Source organism: Colobus angolensis, unplaced genomic scaffold (genome assembly GCF_000951035.1).
Source record: "Colobus angolensis palliatus isolate OR3802 unplaced genomic scaffold, Cang.pa_1.0 Scaffold71, whole genome shotgun sequence".
Classification (NCBI taxonomy): domain Eukaryota; kingdom Metazoa; phylum Chordata; class Mammalia; order Primates; family Cercopithecidae; genus Colobus; species Colobus angolensis.
The window spans coordinates 9,650,925-9,671,373 of NW_012120821.1; the positions used below are offsets into that span (position 1 = coordinate 9,650,925).

The 20,449-nt window shown below is 41.3% G+C and overlaps 1 protein-coding gene across 1 annotated transcript in view; it reads left to right on the forward strand.

Annotated features, from left to right (window-relative positions):
- Positions 1-20,449, forward strand: part of TTLL11 (tubulin tyrosine ligase-like family member 11) — a 273,330-nt gene that overhangs the window by 591 nt on the left and 252,290 nt on the right. Inside the window, exon 2 of the mRNA XM_011927426.1 lies at positions 1-204. Coding sequence (XP_011782816.1) covers positions 1-204 — 204 coding nt within the window. The remainder of the gene's footprint in view (positions 205-20,449) is intronic.

Below are 20,449 nucleotides of genomic sequence, written 5' to 3' on the forward strand. Positions count from 1 at the left end.
ACGCTGCCCCCGTCCAAGCCGAAGCCGGTGCAGGGCCTCTGCCCGCACGGGAAGCCCCGGGGCAAGGGCCGAAGCTGCAAGCGGAGCTCAGGCCACGGTCCCGGCGAGAACGGCTCCCAGCGGCCGGTCACCGTGGACAGCTCCAAGGCCAGGACCTCCTTGGATGCCCTGAAGATCAGCATCCGCCAGCTCAAGTGGAAGGAGGTGAGGCCCAGCCCGGCCGTGTAGGCACAGTGGGGTGGACAGGACAACCTCAGAGGTCTCGGCATGGCCCAGGTCAGGTGGGCGGGCGAGGGCTGAGCTCCTGCGGTGCACCACGCTCGGGCCTGCTTGTCAGCCGCAAACCGCTCATCCTTCAAGGCCTACCCCCCCCCCAAAATCACTTCCTCCAAGAGGGCTCCCCAGACCCCTCCAGGTCACGTTAGCCACTCACTCCTCTGGCTCCCCTGCAGCTCTTTATATGTCTCAGCCATCAGCATTTGCCTCTGCTTGTAGATATGTGTATGTCTGTCTCCTCCACCAGCTTGTAAGCCCCTGGGTCCTCGGACCTGCTCTCTCACTTCTTCATTGAAGTTATATTTGTTTAGCACTTGCTGTGTCACTCTTGGGCAGAGGAACAGTTTTTATTTTGGAGGCAGACAGGCCTAGGGTCTCACTACACTCTGCTACTTAGCTGTGTGACCTTGAGTAAGTTGCTTCACCTCTTCAGCCTATTACCTTCTCTGTAAAGTGAGGCCAATTTTACTTATCTCATCATCTTGTTAGCATTAGAAGACTCACTGCTTAAGTATTTTATAGCACAAGTCTGCAATAAATGGTAACTTATGTTACCACTCTCTCCTTTCTCTCTTCTTCCACCATCATCACCACCACCAGCACTACCACTGTCATCATCGTCAGTGTAGGCACCGTATTTTATATTCCAGGCTTGGCGTACAGCAGGTGTCAGTAAGCGGTAAATCAAAGGGTGAATGAAAACATGAGTTACATTCCCGAGCCCATTTTAGACTGGCAGGGGATGGGATGAAGCACCAGTGACTATAGAGGTGTCTATTGCAGTTGGCTGAGTGGATAAAGCCATTTGACTTTATTTGCAGCATATAGGGTATTTAATGTGCTTTCAGGAGTGTCAGGAGTTTGTTTAAGGATAGCTGAGTGTGGACACAGCCAGTGGTGACAGGGATCTGCCGCAGGTAACAGAGGACTCCGGTACTTAGTCCTGTGCCTTGGCTATGGTAATGGTTTGGTATGGTAATGGTTTCATTAAGTTAGAACATACAGAGAGATGGCCGCAGAAAGAATTGATGTAGTCAGAGGGTTGATGTCCCAGTAGGAAAAAGTGCATTTGGTTTGGAGGGAAGTCAAGGATCAGGCAGAACCAACTTCCATATGGACAGGGGTTAGCCACTGGGGAAGTCTGACTCCAAGTGTCTGGGCCTCCAGCCTTGGGGCTTGGGATTCAGAGGGGAAATTTCATGCTGGGGAAATGGGAAAAACAAGGGCAGGCTCTCAGTTCTAAAGTATCTTGGTTTCTAGGCAGGGTCCCAGGTCTAGGCCAGAGATATGAGGGCTAGAAAAGGTACAACTGGACAACTTGTCAGTGCCGTGGTCTTAATGAAGGGAGAATCCAGCAAATAAAACCAGGCTATGGAGTCAGGCTAGGCAGATTGGCCCAAGTGGGGCCTCCACTTAGCTTATCCCTGTGGGAGAGAGAGACATGAAGCAGGCCAGATCTTGTTTGCTAGGAGAGATGGGGCCAGATGGACTCATACATCCCAGCCCAGGTTCATTCACTCATTCTGTAAATGTCCACTGTGGAGGTGTCAAGTTCTTTGCTGGGACCTGGGAATCAAACATATTTAAGATGTGACCCTTGCGCCCAAGGACTTTACAGTTCAACAGGGAATAAAACACAAGTAAAGGAATAATTGCGGTCATTACAGGGCCATTGCTGCTGCATCCTGAAATGCTCCTTTTTCATTTATTTGCATGGCTTACTCTTGTCAGTTCTTTAGATGATACCTTTCCCATCAGTCTCCAGACCTTGGTATTTTTTTTTTCCATAGTACTAAACTTTACCTGGCATTATATTATGTATTGCTGTTTATTGTCTGTTTCCCTCACTAGAATGTAAGCTCCATGAGGGCAGGGGCTTTGTTTTGTTTATTGCTGTATACGCAGGTGCTTGGCACATAGAAGTTGCTCAATAAATATTTGTTGAATGAATGAATACATTATGTGATAAGTGTTTCTGTGTGAAAGTAGAAATGCTGCGGGAGGTAGAGAGGGGCACCCAGGAAGGGCTTTCTGGAGGAGATGAACCCAAGCTGAGTCCTGAGTGCTGAAAATGAACTGGAGTTATTTAGGGGCCATAGACTTTAGATCTCTGGTTGCAGGAGTGGTATGGGCAAAGCAGAGGACCTTTCAGGACTTTCAGTATGGCTGGATCATAGCGTGGGAGGTGGAATGGTGAGAGATGGGGCTACAGAAATGAGCAGGGATCAGATCATGTGCCTTGCGATGAGATTTGGACCTGTTTGGGGGAGGAAGGCTATGTGAGCCATTAACGGAGTTTTAACGTTCTTCCATTTATCAGGGCAAGTCAGTTAAACCCTTCAGGCCTCAGTTTGCTTATCTGTAAAGTAGGGGCGGGCAGAGCTAGTTCAGTGGTTTCCAGTCTCTCTACTTTGGTAGCTGCATAATGGTAATGTTGATCTACGTGAGACTGTTGCACTGGTCAACCCCAGGGGGTAGGCTTTTTCCAGGGCACTACCTATAACTGCTTCTTCCACCTCTAACCCTTCCTTTTTTTCCCACTCAGAGAGCACATATAGGTGGCATAGAGGTGGAGATGTTGATTCTAGTATATTTTAAAACATAATTCACTGAGTGTGGTGGCTCATGCCTGTAATTCCAGCTACTTGGGAGGCTGAGGTGGGAGGATCACTTGAGTCCAGGAGCTCAAGGATGTAGTGAGCTATGATTATGCCACTGCGTGACAGGGCAAGACCCTGTCTCTAAAAAGAAAACTGAAAATTAAAAAGCATAATTCACTTGCAACAATTAGCCTACTATTAGGCTTGTGATTATTACTATCACCCTTCCTCATTAGTGCATGAAGTCCTGAGGGCAGGGGTGGTATCTGACTTATGTCCCTAATGTACAGCACATTCTAGGTGCTCAGTAAATATTCATCGAATGAATTATGGAATATTTGCAACAGAGCTTACATCACATCTTGACACCCTAGAGTGTGGAGGTTGAAAAGTGCCAGAGTAGCTAAACTTTAAAGTTACTTCCTGCTTTAAACTATGATTATGGTATTCTTAGTACCTCCTACAAAGTTGACTGCGTGAAAAGTAACATATATATATATATCCCTGGTACTAACAAAGTGCAAATCCATGACCTTTCCTCTGCCTGCCTTTCCCCATCTGTCATAAGGTGATATTGGATGAGATCATCTTGAACTCCCAGCGCTGACGTTCTAGGAGCAAGAACTCCTACTGGGGGCTGTGGTGCAAGGGTATGAGCAACAGTACCTCTTGCATGCCATGCGGTGTTGCTGTGGGGTTGGAGAGTACTCAGGTGGCTGGCTTTGGTGGGAGTGGATGGGTAGCCCAGGTAAGAAATAAGAATACCAACCAGAGTGAAAGCTGTCTCCTTTTATGGGTGCATAGTGGAGGGCTATATATCACTGTCCACTTCAGCAGTGTAGGACTGAGCCAGCATGTGAATTAGGAAGTTTGCTCAGCGGCATGGCACACAATCTCCCTTCCTTTTTCACTTTTTTCTTTTTTTTTAGACAGGGTGTCCTTCTGTCACCCAGGCTGGAGTGCAGTGGTGCGATCTTGGCTCACTGCAATCTCACTGCAACCTCCGCCTCCCAGGTTCAAGCAGTTCTCCTGCCTCAGCCTCCAGAGTAGCTGAGATTACAGGCACATGTCACCATTCCTGGCTGATTTTTTGTATTTTTAATAGAATGGGGTTTCACCATGATGGCCAGACTGGTCTTGAACTCCTGACCTCAAGTGATCCACCTGCCTCGGCCTCCCAAAGTGCTGGGATTACAGGCGTGTGATCTTGGTCTAATGCAACCTCTGCCTCCTAGGTTCAAGCAGTTCTCCTGCCTCAGCCTCCAGAGTAGCTGAGGTTACAGGCACATGTCACCATTCCTGGCTGATTTTTTGTATTTTTAATAGAATGGGGTTTCACCATGATGGCCAGACCGGTCTTGAACTCCTGACCTCAAGTGATCCACCTGCCTCGGCCTCCCAAAGTGCTGGGATTACAGGCATGAGCCACCACCCTGGCTCCTTTTTCACTTTTCTTGATTCCACATATATTTAACAACAACAACATGATAATAAATCTTTATCTAGCTCTTACTCTGTTCCAGGTGCTTTTTAAGTGCGCTACATATATACAATTATTTGATTCTCTCAACAACTCAGTAAAGTAAGTGCCTTATTGTGTCCATTCTACAGATGAAAAAATTGAAGTACACAGAGGTTAACTTACTCGAGGCCACACAGCTAGCAAGGGACAGAGCTAGCATTTGAAATAGGCATTCCATTTGAAACCAGGCTTCAATTCTGTGCCCTCTATTGGTAAACACTGGGCTGGAGGTCGCAGATGTAGATGTGAGCAGGATACACTCCTTGCCCTCCAGGAGCTCCTGGTGTAGGAGGAAGAATAAATGCAAACAGACAGTTACAGTTTGGTCTGGGAGGTGAGTGAGTCAAGGACGTTCCATACAGAGTAGAAACAACAAGGTAGGCAGTATGGACCAGGTTTTATATGCAGGATGGGATGATGGCAGCTTAGGGAGCATGTGGGGGAGTAGAGAGCGATGAAGAAGGAGCCAGATCACAGAGCATGTTGAAGGCCATGCCAAGAAGCTTGCGCTTCTGACTGAATATGATCACAGATTGCTTGCCATATATAGACCCAGTCTCCCTTGCCCACTCTCCTTCAGTCCCAAGTGAACCATGCCAGCCCTCAGATGATTCAGTTTGCAATCATACCTGTTCTGGCCAGGTCTAATTTAACTGTGTCCACAATGTTAAATTTGTTTCTGAAGGGGAGGAATCACAGATGTTAGCTCTGTAAACTTGTAGACAAGACTGGAGTTACTCTCAAATAGCAAAATCATGTCTACAGAGTTATCAATGAAGTTGCACCATGAAAGAAAGGCATGATTTCTGGTTCACAGCAGATGCTCAATGTTTATGGATTTGTATGGTCTTCTTCCTGTCCTGTGAAGACTCCCCATCCCCCGTGGATTCTTCTGTCATTTTGTTACCCTGGTTAAAAAACAGCTTAGAGGAAAGACACCATAGAGAGTAGATGCCACGTTTGTTGTCAGCTGCCCTCTGTGGAGATGTAGGTATGTACACACTGTGCATATGTGTGCAGTGGTGCCATGGTCGCCAGCTAATGTGAATGAGGTCTCTGAGGGATTTCACAGTGAGACCTTTGTTGATGATGGTTTGAATAAGCCCCTGTCCTGAGATCTATTTCAGTATAAAGTCTTTGTTTCAGAGACTCCAAATCAGGCATTGTTCCCTGAAATTTATCCAGCCTTTTTTTTAGAACAAGTATACACTTACTATATCATCCTACTTACAATTTGTATAATATTAGTTACTGTTTATTAAATATGGGTTATGTGCAAGGCATTGTACTGTTTTATGCTCATGAAAAATTGTATTGAGAGGCTGAGGCATGAAAATTGCTTGAACCCGGGAGGTGGAGGTTGCAGTGAGCTGAGATTGCGCCACTGCACTTCAGCCGGGGTGACAGAGTGAGACTCTGTCTCAAAAAAAAAAATTGTACTGAGTATTTATTATGCATTATTTAATCCTTGCAACAACCCTCTAAAATAGACTGCATTATCATCTTCAACTTACAGATGAGGGAACTGAGGCTTAGAGAGGGGCTGGCACAGGGCCAGCCCATGGCCACATGATAACCAGTGGCAGAGCCATCCAGGGCCTGAACTTGTAGCCAGTTTTCAATCATATACCTTCTTCTTTGCTAATCCTTTGCTAAAAACCATTGGGCAAGGAGTTATTCTATTATCATCAGTATCATCATTACTATTCTTAAGTAACAACAGAAGAAACTGAGGTGGGCACAGCAAGTAAATGAGAAAGGCAGGGTTCAAACAGTAGCCTTTTTTTGTTCCATAACCCACTTTCAAGTGTTTTATGATTCTCCACTTCTTAACCTTCCCATTCCTCATTTGACCATAACTCAAGTGACCATGGAGTTGGTCAGAATCAGGAGAGCAATAATGCAAATAGGACTTAAAATAAAACCCACTGAAATATATCCTGCCTGGCAGAGGGAGCATTTGGTGCCTGCGCCTTCCAAATCCTGTCTTGCTGTTGCCCACAGGGGAGATGTGATTCCTGTGCCATTTGACTAGCCGGGTTGCCTTCCTCCTCTGTGGAATGTGAGCCTGCTATTTGAATCTTTCTGTCTCAGATTCCTTCTGGAAGAAGGTAGAGTATAAAATGAAATATTGGGTAGTCTAATCTTTCCTCCCTTTCTATTTTTAATGATCACCATTGCGGCTTACTGCCCATTTTTTTAAAAATAGCACCATATTTAAAAACACTGTATGCCCTACTCCATCAAATGTTCTCCTTTCACAGATATGTTATTTTAATGTCTAATCTATTGGAATTTTTCCTTTGCAATTAAACTTGTCATAACATAAAAATCACAATTCACTACCACTGTTATTTGAACAATACAATCCAGGTAAATAGCCTCATGAATCCATACCAACTCCTTAAACAATCCTTTAAAAGACAATAAATTCAAGGGGCTCACATTCAAGTTCTATAACTCCTATAAATTAAAATCATGTTCGTGTGTTTTTAAGCAGGTGTTGTAATGGTTAGGCTGTTTTCTGTGTTATGAAACATACAGTATTTGTGCCACAATTTTGGTAGTGTTTTGGATGGTTTTGTATTAGCAGAAGTTTAAGGCAAAAATTCAGTCATACGTTTTATTTTTTATTTAAATCTGTTCTTGAACATATTGTGAAAGTAATCGACCACTGTTTAAGTGCCTTCTCTCAAGGGGAAGTGTTGTGTTTTGTAGTTGGCATGGGCTTTGAAATCAGACAGATGTGGGTTAAAATTCTTGCCTCTGATTGCTTGTGTGACTAAACTCTGTACTAAATACAGAACCTCTCTGAGACTCAGTTTCTTCAGTTGTAGCAATGGGCTAGTGCTATCTATCTCACACAATTTTTGTGAGAGTAAATGAAGGAATGTATGTAAATGTCCTTAACCCAATGCTTGGCACACTGTAGGTATTCAGTTAGTATTGATTCTTTTCTTTCTATCATGTAATTGCAGGCATTGGTTGTTTGATCTATTTTTTCTTAAACGGGGGGAAAATTAAATATAAAATGTAGTCCATATATGTAGGTTACTGGTTAGTCAGAGCAGGTATGACCAGCTAATCTGACTCATCTAATAGATATTTTGAAATCTACTTTGTGTCAGGCTGTATTTGGGATCTTGGGGATACAGCAGATGACACAGCCACTCACAGATGGCTGCAGTGTAAGGGACAGTTGCATTTTGGGTGAATGTCAACTTGATATAGTGTAGGTTTAAGATGTTAAAAATAACACTGATTTCATGTTTTTGTTCTTTTTAAATCAATTATACTTTTAAAGTTTCCTGAGTCTAACTGAATGTTTTTAAGTCTCCATTCTGGACCTGGTGCCTATCTCATACTTTGGTTTTTGTTTGTTTGTTTGTTTGAGATGGAATCTTGCTCCATTGCCCAGGTTGGAGTGCAGTGGGGCGATCTCGGCTCACTGCAACCTCTGCCTCCTGGGTTCAAGCGATTCTCCTGCCTCAGCCTCCTGAGTAGCTGGGACTACAGGCGCCTGCCACCATGCCCGGCTAATTTTTGTATTTTTGGTAGAGATGGGGTTTCACTATGTTGGCCAGGCTGGTCTTGAACTCCTGACCTCAGATGATCTGCCCGCCTTGGCCTCCCAAAGTGGTGGGATTACAGGTGTGAGCCACCTTGCCTGGCCTGTCTCATACCTTGGTATGTTAATTATATTCATCACCACGGGAAACTCATTTTAGCCGTTGGAGTGACATCAGTATCTTGACTTTGGGTTTCACAGGGAAAACAGATGTTATTCTACACGAACGTACCCACCAGCTATGTGAAAAGATACACATTTCCTGGGTCACATAGTGGTTCTGTGCCCCTGACAAGTTGCTTTACCTCATCTCTAAGACTGAGTATGAAATACTAGCTAGTTGTTGTGAGGATGAAGTCAGAACATCTTGAAAGTGCCTGGCACTTTAAAATAAGAATACATGTTGGTATGGCTTTCCCTCTGGTGAATCTTTATGACATCTTAATTAAATTTTGTAACAGAAAAATGGGTGGTGTAAACAGGCAGATCAGCTTGCCATCCTCTAATTAGGTTTGAACCCCTCGTTTCCTTGTGGTTGCTCCTCTAAAGCCGAGTCATGTCCCTGAGATTCCTCCACAGAGGTTATTGTTTTGCTGGAGAGAATGATTAGCTTTCTCTATTCCAGGTGGACTTGGATCTCTCCTTCCTCCCCATATCAAATTGTGCATTGCCAGCTGCTGCCACTGCCATTTGCATGCATGTTTGTTTCCCTAGGTGTTTCTGAACCATTATCTAGTAATTTTTATAAATGCTTTATAAGTCCTAGCAGGCATTTCTGGTGGCTTCCTTCCCTCTCCCACATGCTTCTCTGTCATCTGAATAAAACCTTCGCACCCTTAATGAAGCTGGGAGAACAGGCAGTTTATCTCCTATGTAGTCTTCCCTGGGTATAGCTTTGCTTTTCAAATAAGTTCCTCAGTACATCTGCCTAGAACTCTGATGAAGGCCAGTTTTCCTATTTTGTTCCTTATACTCACTGGGAGATTCTATTTCTCATTGTGTCAGAACTGTGGGTTATTGGAATTTTAAAAAGCAACAGTGGACCATTTTTTGGACATCTTAGATTTTGTATAAATAACTTTATTCCAATTCCAGAAACAATATGTGCTTATAAAAATTTATACAGTTCCCAAGCATATAAAATAAAAACTGAAGCAAACCACCTACCCCATCCTCCTCCCTTTCCCTCTTTCCCTCTAATTCCATTTCTGAGAGGTGACACCAGAATCCCAATATGTATCTTTACAGACTTTTTTCTTTTTTTTCGAGATGGAGTCTTGCTCTGTTGCCCAGGCTGGAGTGCAGTGACACAGTCTTGGCTCACTGCAACCTCTGTCTCCCAGGTTCAAGCAATTTTTCTGCCTCAGTCTCCCAAGTAGCTGGGATTGCAGGCACATGCCACTACACCTGGCTAATTTTTGTATTTTTAGTAGAGACAGGGTTTCACCATGTTAACCAGGCTGGTCTCAACCTCCTGACCTTGTGATCTGCATGTCTTGGCCTCTCAAAGTGCTGAGATTACAGGTGTGAGCCACTGTGCCCGGCCCAGATTTTTTTCTTATTCTTGTATGCATCAGGATGGCTATACTGTGCTATAGTAAAAACCACAAAATAGCAGTGGCTTAATACAACCAAAGTTTATTTCTTGCCCATGCTATGGGTTCAATGGGGGCTGGTGGTGTTGGGGAGCAGGGGTCTCTCATCATCTTGTTATTGAGATCGTGGTCTCCCATTATGACACCTGCTTCCATGAGTCACTGAGGGACGGAAGAGCATGTGGTAGTGAATTTGCACTGGTTTTTAAAACGTCTACCCGGAAGTGATGCGTCACTTCGGCTCACATTTGATTCGCTGAAGCAAGTTACATGGCCGTGGCTAACCTCAGAGGGATGGGGGATGCGTGGTCCCACCATGAGGGTGTAAAGAGGAGAATCAGGCTATTTGGTAAACTATGCTAATTACCACCATGATATCACATGTAGAGATACAAATATGCTTTATATAAATATAAATATACACATATTTTATTTTTTCTTTCTAGAGAGGGTCTTGCTCCGTTGCCCAGACTGGAGTATAGTGGCACAATCTTGGCTCACTGCAACCTCTGCCTCCTGGGCTCAAACTATCCTCCCACCTCAGTTCCCGTTGCCCCCCAGGAACTGGGACTACAGGTGCACACCATGCCCAGCTAATTTTTTATATTTTTATAAAGTAGAGACAGCATTGTGCTATGTTGCCCAAGCTAGTCTCCTGGGCTCAAGTGATTATCCTGCCTCGGCCTCCCAAGGTGCTAGGATTACAGGTGTGAGCCACTGTACCTAGCAGATATTTCATTTTTTAAAATGCTGCAGTGATACCATGTATATAGTGTTTGGCAACTGCTTTTTTATCAGTACCTCATATACATCTTTCTCTGTTAATATACATAGATTCATTTCATTTTAACAACCTAATAGTCAATTTTATGGATGTACCACAATTTATTGATGGATGTTGTTTCTGTGTTTTCTTTGCTATTACAAAGAGTGGTGCAATAAAAATCACTCTTCAGACAATTTTTTTTTTTTTTGAGATGGAGTCTCACTCTGTCACCCAGGCTGGAGTGCAGTGGCATTATCTTGGCTCACTGCAACCTCTGCCTCCCAGGTTCAAGCGATTCTCACGCCTCAGCCTCCAGAGTAGCTGGGATTACAAGCGTGTGCCACTACGTCTAGCTAATTTTTGTATTTTTAGTAAAGACGGGGTTTCACCATGTTGGCTAAGCTGCTCTTGAACTCCTGACCTCAAGTGATCTGCTTCTCTTGGCCTCCCAAAGTGTTGGGATTCCAGGTGTGAGCCACTGCACCTGGCCTTTTCAGACATTTTAAGTATGTATATGTGCAAATACTTCTGTAGAATAAATTCCTAGGAATTGTTGGGTCAAAGGGCATATGTACTTTGCATTTTGATTGCTACTATCAAATTGCCCTCAGCAGGGTTTGAGACTGCGTGTTTTTGCATATCTGCTCCAATACTCGATACTATTCATCTTGTGTATCTTTGTCAGACTGACAAGTAAAAATGTGTTCTTTTAATTTACATTTCTTCGATTGTCAACAAGGTTAAACTTAGTTGCATAAGTTAGTTTGTCATTTGTCTTACTTCATCTGTGAAATGACTGAATCTATTTTTTGTTCATTTTATCTTTTGAGTTGTTTTGTGTTTTTTTTATTGGTTTGTAAATATTATGGTTACTTTTTATCTCATATGCATTGTAAATATTTCCCACTATTGGTTATTTAAATGTCTACCAAATAATCATTTGCCTTGCATGATCTACATTACAAGTAAAAAATTTCTTCTTCTCATTCACTAAAAACAGTCCTTAATTACTTTTGACTTGTTAGCTTCAGAAGGCAGAAGAAACACATAATTCTACCTTCAGGTGCTATGAAATACCTAGTGAATTAAGAGGTTGTGTGGAGAGCCTTTAGAGTTTTACATGTCCCTGGAACTGGATATTTTATATGAAAGTTTCACATAGATTTATCTAACATGACTTTGACTTTGTGTAGTAAGTATGGTAGATTTCATTATTTCTGTTGTACAGATGTCCCTGCGTCTATAGATTTGGGTTTGAATCCCCACCACGTATTAGTTCTGTCACATGGGGCATCATGGTACTTAGGGATTTGTTCCATGTTAATCATATATGTGACATGTATGGCGATGTCAGTACACAATCAGTGTTTGTTCTCTTTCAACTCTTCCACCCTTCAGAGGAGTCAAGAGGCACACAGCTTAGATCTAGAGGCTGGCTCTCCTGGCTTGTAGGCCAGGTCTTATTCTAGTGGACTGTATTGCTCCTCTGAAGAGAGTGTGAGTTCCTGGCCCCTTTAGAAATAAGACCATCAGAAGTTAGTGTTTACATAAGTCCTTCAGTGCAGGACTGGGCTTTGAGCCTGGATGTTAGTTTTATTTAAAAAGCACATTTCTCACTTATATAAATAATCCTTGTACATTACTTAAAATTTTGGAAAAAAATATTTTTAAAACATTTATAGTCCTACAATTGAGATACAATGACTGCTTTCATGTTGAAGCATTTCTTTCCAGTATTTCTTCTGGGCATATATATTTTTTGTTTTACAAATCTGATACAATTTTATTATATCATTAACATTAATGCCCACGTTATAATTTAAACATTTTTTGTTGCCATACAACTTTTTATCAGTGTCATTTTAATTGCTGTAAAATATTTAATTCAGTGGGATGTATTTCATTATTTATTTTCCTGGCATTAAATGTTTAGATTGAACCCTTTATTAAAAATTATTCAAGAATGTGCTTCCTTCCTATATTTCATATTATTTTCTTTTTCTTTTTTTTTGTCTTTAGAGACAAGGTTTCACTCTGTTGCTGAGGCTGGAATACAGCTGCATGAACATAGCTCATTGCACCCTTGAACTCCTGGCCTCAAGTGATCCTTCCACCCCAGCCTCCAAACTAGCTAGGACTAAAGGTGTGCACCCGCATGTCCAGCTAATTTATGTACTTTTTTTTTTTTTATAGAGATTGGTTCTCCATATGTTGCCCAGGCTAGTTTTGAACTCTTGGCTTCAATGATCCTCTGTCTTCAGCCTCCCAGATTGCTAGGATAACAGGTGTGCGTCACTGCACCCAGCATATTTGGTATTATTTTCTTAAGATAACTTTCCAAAAATGAAATGATTAGACCACAGGGAATATGCATTTTAAGGCTTTTGGAATATATGGCCAAATTGCTTTTCAAAATAGTTTTAGCAATTTATGCTCAACTCTGTGAGGGTTCCTATAAATACTTACTTTTGAAGAATATAATGACAAATACTGGAGAAGAGAGTGAAACAAACAAATCTTCTCCAACCTGTGGGTCCTGTCTTCCCCAAATACTTAATTCTAATAATCAGTGCATAGTTCAAAGCAGGGCATTTTGCTATGGCTATTTTGGTGTGGCCATTAGGTCTAATTTGAAACAGCCATATCAAAATGTAAACTCACTCTTTTTAATTTTCAAATAATGTATTCAGTAGACATGCTTGGCTTTCTCTTTATCCTTGACCTTCTTTTTTTATTTTTTATTTTTTAAATAAATAAAAAGAGGTGGTATCTCACTATGTTGCCCAGGCTAGTCGTGAATGCCTAGCCTCAAGTGATCCTTCCACCTCGGCCTCCCAAAGTGCTGGGATTCTAGGCATGAGCCACTGCACCTGGCTCATCCTTGACCTTCTCATTACTTCTAACTCCTTATGTCATCCCTGATTTTCTACCCAGAGGTAAAGCTTAAGTGTTTCACATACTTTGGAAGTTTTATTGCTAAAAGTTTTGATAGGCGATTCCTTCCTTCCTTCGCTCGCTTCCTTCCTTCCTTCCTTCCTTCCTTGCTTCCTTTTTTTGTTTGAGACAGAGTCTCGCTCTGTCACCCAGGCTGGAGTGCAGTGGCGTGATCTCTGCTCACTGCAACCTCCGCCTCTCGGATTTATGCCATTCTCCTGCCTCAGCCTCCTGAGTAGCTGGGACTACAGGCGCCTGCCACCACGCCTGGCTAATTTTTTGTTTTTAGTAGAGATGGGGTTTCACTATGTCAGCAAGGATGGTCTTGATCTCCTGACCTCGTGATCCACCTGCCTTGGCCTCCCAAAGTGCTGGGATTACAGGCGTGAGCCACCGCACCCAGCCAGTTTTGATAGGTGATGTCTTAGGTTTTTGTCAAAATGTCTCTGGTGTTAAAGAAAAAGAGGGGGAAGGGGTTATATTAAGAGCTGCATTAAAATGTCATTGCCATCATTAGCTATTAGGGAAATGAAAATCAAAACCACAGTGAAATACCACTTCATACCTATTGGGTTATTTATAATAAAGAAGACAGATAGTACATGTTGGCATGGAAGTGGAGAAATTGGAACCCTCATACACTCTTGGTGGGACTGTAAAATGGTGCAGCCATTTTGAAAAATAGTTTGGCAGTTCCTCAAATGTTAAACATCCTAGCAGTTCACTCCTGATATATACCCAAGAGAAACCCATGAGAAACGAAAACATATGTGCACATAACAACTTGTACACTAATGTTCATAGTAGCATTATTCACAATAGCCAGAAAGTGGAAACAATCTAAATGTCCATCAATTGGTGGATAAATAAAATGTGGTATATCCAAGCAGCGGAATATTATTCAGCCATAACGAGGAATGAAGTACTGACACATCCTACAACTTGGATGAACCTTGAAAACGTTATCCTAAGTTAAAGAAGCCAGGCACAAAGACCACATATTGTGTGATTTCATTTATATGAAGTATTCAGAACAGGGAAATCTGTAGAGACAGAAAATAAATTAGTGGTTGCCTAGAGCTAGAGGTGGGAGAGAAGTTTGGTGGGGGAGGTGGGGAGTGGTTGCTAGTGGCTACGAGGTTTCTTTTTGGGGTGATAACAATGTTCTAAAATTGATTGTAGTGTTGGTGGCACAACTATGAGTATATTAAAAACCATTAAATTGTACACTTTAAATGGGTCAATTGTATGGTATGTGAAAGATATTTCAATAAAGCTGTTAAAAATGCCATATGCTTATCCAGTTCTCATCATTGAACAGTACTTGTTTCCTAGGTAGTAATTGGCAATATGTATTAGGGACTGAAGTTCTGTGCCGCCTGTTAATTTTGCATTGCAAATATTGCCCATTACAGGTACACTGGCTCCTTGGATACCTGTAGCTACTGCAATCCTGTTCTGGTTGCATAAGGTAGTATGCAACATGGTTGAAGCTGTAACAGCACTCTCAACTTTCTTCATAAGAATGAGTTTTGCTTTTTTCGGGGAAATTTTGAATATTTTCCTGAAGAACAAAGTTCAGACTCCTAATGAAGGCTCCATATGATGCTTTTCACAACCCAAGATGCATTATGTTATGGTGGTTGAGATCATGAGCTTTAGACTGATAGAGGTTTGAAACAACTCACTGTGTAACTTTTGGCATATTGTACTCTGAGACTCAGTTTCTTTTTTTTTTTTTTTTTTGAGACGGAGTCTCGCTCTGTCACCCAGGCTGGAGTGCAGTGGCCGGATCTCAGCTCACTGCAAGCTCCGCCTCCCGGGTTTACACCATTCTCCTGGCTCAGCCTCCCGAGTAGCTGGGACTACAGGCGCCCTCCACCTCGCCCGGCTAGTTTTTTGTATTTTTTAGTAGAGACGGGGTTTCACAGTGTTAGCCAGGATGGTCTCGATCTCCTGACCTCGTGATCCGCCCGTCTCGGCCTCCCAAAGTGCTGGGATTACAGGCTTGAGCCACCACACCCGGCTGAGACTCAGTTTCTTTATCTGTAAAATGGGCATAATACAACCATACTTCATGGAATTATTTATTGCCAGCGTAAAAAGCTATAATCATGTAAAGTGCCAGGTACATAATGAAGACTCAGTTGAATATTTAAAAAAATTAACACTTGGCTCTAACCTTCTCTAGGCTTATTTCTCATATTTCCTGCCTTGAACTTTATGCCCTACTGACACCACACTGCATGTGGTTTGCTTGAGCCTTCATGCTGTGCTTTTCCTCTTGACCTTTGTTCATGTTTTTCCTTCTCTGAATGCTCCCTTCCTTTGTTTGGCTACCTTTTACATATCCTTCAAGAATTAAGTTTTAGCTCATCTTTTCCATAAATCTTCCCTGACTCCCACACACATGCCCCAGGCTAGGCTTAGTTCCCTTCCTTGGGTCATTTAGAATATTTTATATGTATCTCAATTTGATTAGTTTTTTCAAAGAAGCAACTTTTGACTTTATTGATCATCTCCATTGTATCTTTTTTTCTATTTCATGGCTTGCTGCCCTTTATTACTTCTTCTCTTCTACTTTTTGAGGTTTGTTTTGTTGTTCTTTTTCCAACATTAAGTTGACTGCTTTGCTAATAAAAGCACTCAAGACTACAAATTTGCCTCTAACTACTGCTTTAGCTACACCTATGAGTTTTATTATGCAGTATTTAAAAAATCACTTTGTAGTTCTATGCATTTTACATTTTCATGAAGATTTCTTTCTTGACCCATAGGTTATTTAGATTTGTGTTTCAAAAACATTTCTAAGCACATAAGTTTATTTCTACTTATCTTTTTGTTATTAATTTCTAACTTAATTTCATTGTGGTTAGAGGATGTTCTTTCTTTCCTTCCTCCCTCCTCCGATCTTTTTTTTTTTTTTTTTTTTTTTTTGCAGGTTTTTGCTTTATGGCCTAACACATGGTCAGTTTTTGCAAATGATGTTCCATGTATGCTTGAAAACAATGTGCATTCTCTAGTTATTGAAAGCAATATTTTACATATGTATGTTAGATTAACTTGTGAATTGCATTATATAAATTTTATAGCCCCTGATTTTTGTCCAACATTTTACATATGTGTGTTAGATTAACTTGTGAATTTTATTATATAAATTTTATAGCCCTGATTTTTATTTGACCTATTAAGAGTTATGTTAAAAATTTCTTCGGTAATTGTGGATTTCATATCTTTTGTAATCAATTTTTTTTCTCATTCATTTTCTCCCTGCACTAGTCTGGAAGTTACATATTCTATTTTTGTTCTTCTGTTGATTACCCTAGAAAATGTAATGTGTGTGTATAATTTCACAAAGCCTGAGGTTAGTGTCTTTATTCTCTTTTTAACAACACAAGGATCTTTAGTATGCTTTTTCATTTTGGCCACATCACATCTGACATATATGCGTTTGTTATCCAATATTTTAGTCCTATCTTATTTTATTCTTTTTTGAACTTCACAAATTAGACATTATGGGTATTTTATATAGTCTCAGTGTCCTTTTGATTTACTCACATTTGCCATTTTCTTTGTTTGCTCTTCTATTTTACAACCCAGACCTACTTTCTGGGGTCATTTCCTTTCTCTTGAAAGTAATTTTTTAAAAAGTTCCTTTAGTGAAATACTATGTTGTAATAAACTCAGTTTTTATTTGTCCAAAATTACCTTCATTTCCTCCTCATTCTTGAAAAATAGTGTTGCTGTGCATACTATTCTAAGTTGATAGTTATAGAGTCTCAGTGCTTTGAAAATATGCCACTGGTTTTTCATTTCCACTTTTGCTGTTGAGAAGTCAGTTGCCAGTCTGATTTTTTCTTCTGCTAGTAAAATGTCTCTTTCTGGCTGCTTTTAAAATCCCTTTGTCTTAGATGTCTTCGCTGTCAGTAAGACATTTCTAGGTGAGGATTTCTTTTGACTTATTCTTCTTGGGATTTGTTGGGATTCTTGTCTCTGAGGTTTGGTATCTTATCAATTATGGAAATACTATCTCTCATCCACTCTTTCTCTTCTCTCTTTGGAATTCTGATTTAGATGTTAAGCCTTTTTTTGATGGTAATCTTATGTTCCTTGGTACTTTACTTGCTGATCATTCTTTGAAGCTTAGGTTTCAAGTTAGAATCTTCCTTTTATACAGATGCCTCAGGGGGCTCTACTACCCAGAACACTTAAACCTACATTTTTTGGTGTTAGACTTTTTTTTGGTTATAGGTGTAGGATGAATTCTAACTCCATAGTTGGATAGGAAAGTATCATGGTTAGACATTCTGAGCAGAGACTTACTCCTTTTATTTCCCCTTTCCTGAGGCAAGGCCAAAGTAGAGAAGGTTTTCTTCCAGTTTCACCCACTGAGGATGTGGCTTTTCAGAGGGCCTGGCTTGGTATGGGAGTTTCCAGTCTGATTCTTGCCTTGCCAGCAGACACTCGGGGGCCAGACCACATGCAGAGGCCAGATCACTGCCAACATGTACAGAGAGCAAGATAACTACACTTTTAAAAAGATCACTCTGGTTGCCTTGTGGAGAATGGGTTACAGAGGGCTTGAAGAGTGGAGGCAGAGAGGCAAGTTAGGATGCTATTATAAACCTCAGGAGAGAGGTGTTGCCCCCGGGACAGACAGAATGGTGGTGGACGGGGAAGGTTATTGATTAAGATGGTCTGTCTCTTCCCATAGACCGTAAGATACACAGCCTCAGGGTGAGTATCATCACAAAGATGCCTTTTTCATCTCTGAGTCCTTCCAATGCCTGACACAGAGAAGGCATTCACAGATGCTGATTGAATTGAACTGTGGAATCAATAATGGTTCTGGAGCTGTTTTTTTTTTTTTTTTCCTACCTTCTAAATGACTATTTTCCTTAAAGGGAAATGACATGAAGGGATTCCAGGCAGTGAACTCATGCCTGTCTCTGGCATTGCGAAGCCCAAGCCAGAAATAGAGAGCCAGCTGTTTGTAAGCCCAAAAGCCTTAGGTTTTGGAAGGGTTTACTTTCCATGATAACATAGCTTTCTTTAGCCTGTGCACTTGTTCCTTACTTAAGGAGTCTCAGGCTCTGCTTAAGATTACTTACACAAAACCTTACCATCTTACTGGATTTGTATTAGAAATTACTAAACTTTATGACTCTCTAGGCAGGTTGCAAAGATGTTCCTCTAATGATATAGTACAGCTATGAAAACTTCTTCCTCCTAAGGCGTTCTTTTTGGAAAAAATGCTCTGTGTTTAGAGAACGAAGGGAGAGGCAAGTGGTTCCTGCTGTGTGAACGTATAATAAGCTTTAGCTGGTCACTAAGAACTGTTGTTCTAAGAATGTATGCAACATTTTTCCATTAAATGTGCAGAGGTATTTCTAGAAGGTATGGTAAAATAAAGCATATATATGCAATTTTAAGTTTTGAGGCCTGGAAGTTCTTTATTATTCATTCAACAAATATGTGTTGAATGTCTACTGTGGCCCAAGGCCTGTGCAAGGCGTGGGTGATCATTATCAGACACTATCCCTGTCATCCCTACTCGCCCATCATGTTCTTTTGTGTGAATTAGGAAAAGGCACCCATTCCTCAAGGAAAGAATATTAAATTCATCAATATGGTACTTACATATCAATAGCAAATTTGTTACAATGGATTATTAATGATAAATGAACATTAGTTATTAAATAATATTTATATAGTATAATGAAGTATTATTGATTTGAACTTGAAATTCAGAAATATTCTGGCACAGTAAGCAAACAGCAGATTATTGAATTACAATATGAATGTGAATCTTCCAATTTAATCAGTACATTGATACCAATGAGGGATTTAAAAAAAAATTTAAAGGGACTCATCAATCATCTATCAGATGTCAAAGCAGATCCCTATTTAGAAACACAAACTGTTTTAGATATGATTAGATCAACAAGGTCTTTTTTTTTTTCTTTTAGAGATGAGGGTCTCTTGCTGTCTTGCCCAGGCTGGAGGGCAGTGGCACAATATCAAATTCTTGGGCTCAAACCATCCTCCTACCTCAGCCTTCCAAGTAGTTGGGACTAGGCACATGCCAACAAACTCAGCTTTTTTTTTTGTAGAGACGAAAGTCTTATTGTATTGCTCAGGTTGCTCAAACTCCTGGCCTCAAGAAATCCTCCTGCCTCAGCCTCCCAAAGTGCTGGGATTATAGGTGTGAGCCACCATGCCCAGCACATGGTCTCTTGATTATTGAATTTGCTAAAGGGGAACAAGACATACTGGCTTATTAAAATAAGATACGACTGCCATTGCCAGAAAATTCTTGTCATAAATAAAAAAGTGACCCAAATATAAAATCATCTGATGTTAGTTTACAAAGCCAAAGTATTTCTCAATTCCCAGTTTAAATCAACAAGTACCTTCATGATGACAGTGTGTATTATACAATAACTTATATTTGTTATCATGAATAATCCTTTTGTTATACAGTTTATAATTATAAAAATATTCCAAATGTTAAAGATGTTTACCTGTGAACAGCATCATGGCACTTTGTTTGTTTTTTTTTTAAATTGAGATGGAGCCTCACTCTGTTGCCCAGGCTGTAGTGCAGTGGCACGATCTCGGCTCACTGCAACCTCCGACTCCCAGGTTCAAGCAATTCTCCTGCCTCAGCTTCCCAACTTGCTCGTTTTATAGGTGCGTACCACCACACTTGGCTAATTTTTTGTATATTTGGTAAAGATGGGATCTCACCATGCTGGCCAAGCTGGTCTCGAACTCCTGACCTCAAATGATCCACCTGCCTCAGCCTCCCAAAGTGCTGGGATTACAGGTGTAAGCCTCTGCGCCTGGCCAGCATCATGGCACTCTTGTTCGTGACTTAAAAAGCCACACGTGGTGGCCTTGGATGCCCTGTGCTGGAGGAAGCAGATGTAGCTGATGAGTCCACTGTGGGCTGCTAAGAGCCCTATTGGAAGTATATACAACTATGGTGGGTGACAGAGGAAGGTAAGGTGGGGTCAGCCTGGAGGTAGAGAAAGGATTGTGTGAATGAGATGCTTCCAGGCGAGTAAGGTCCATGGCCTTTTTGACATATTTTGGCTATAAGTAGCCTTTACGCCTTCTTTCCTGGTTCTGGCTACTTTCTGGATACATGAGATAGCTGTGTTCCAGATTGGTGAGGTGTTTCTA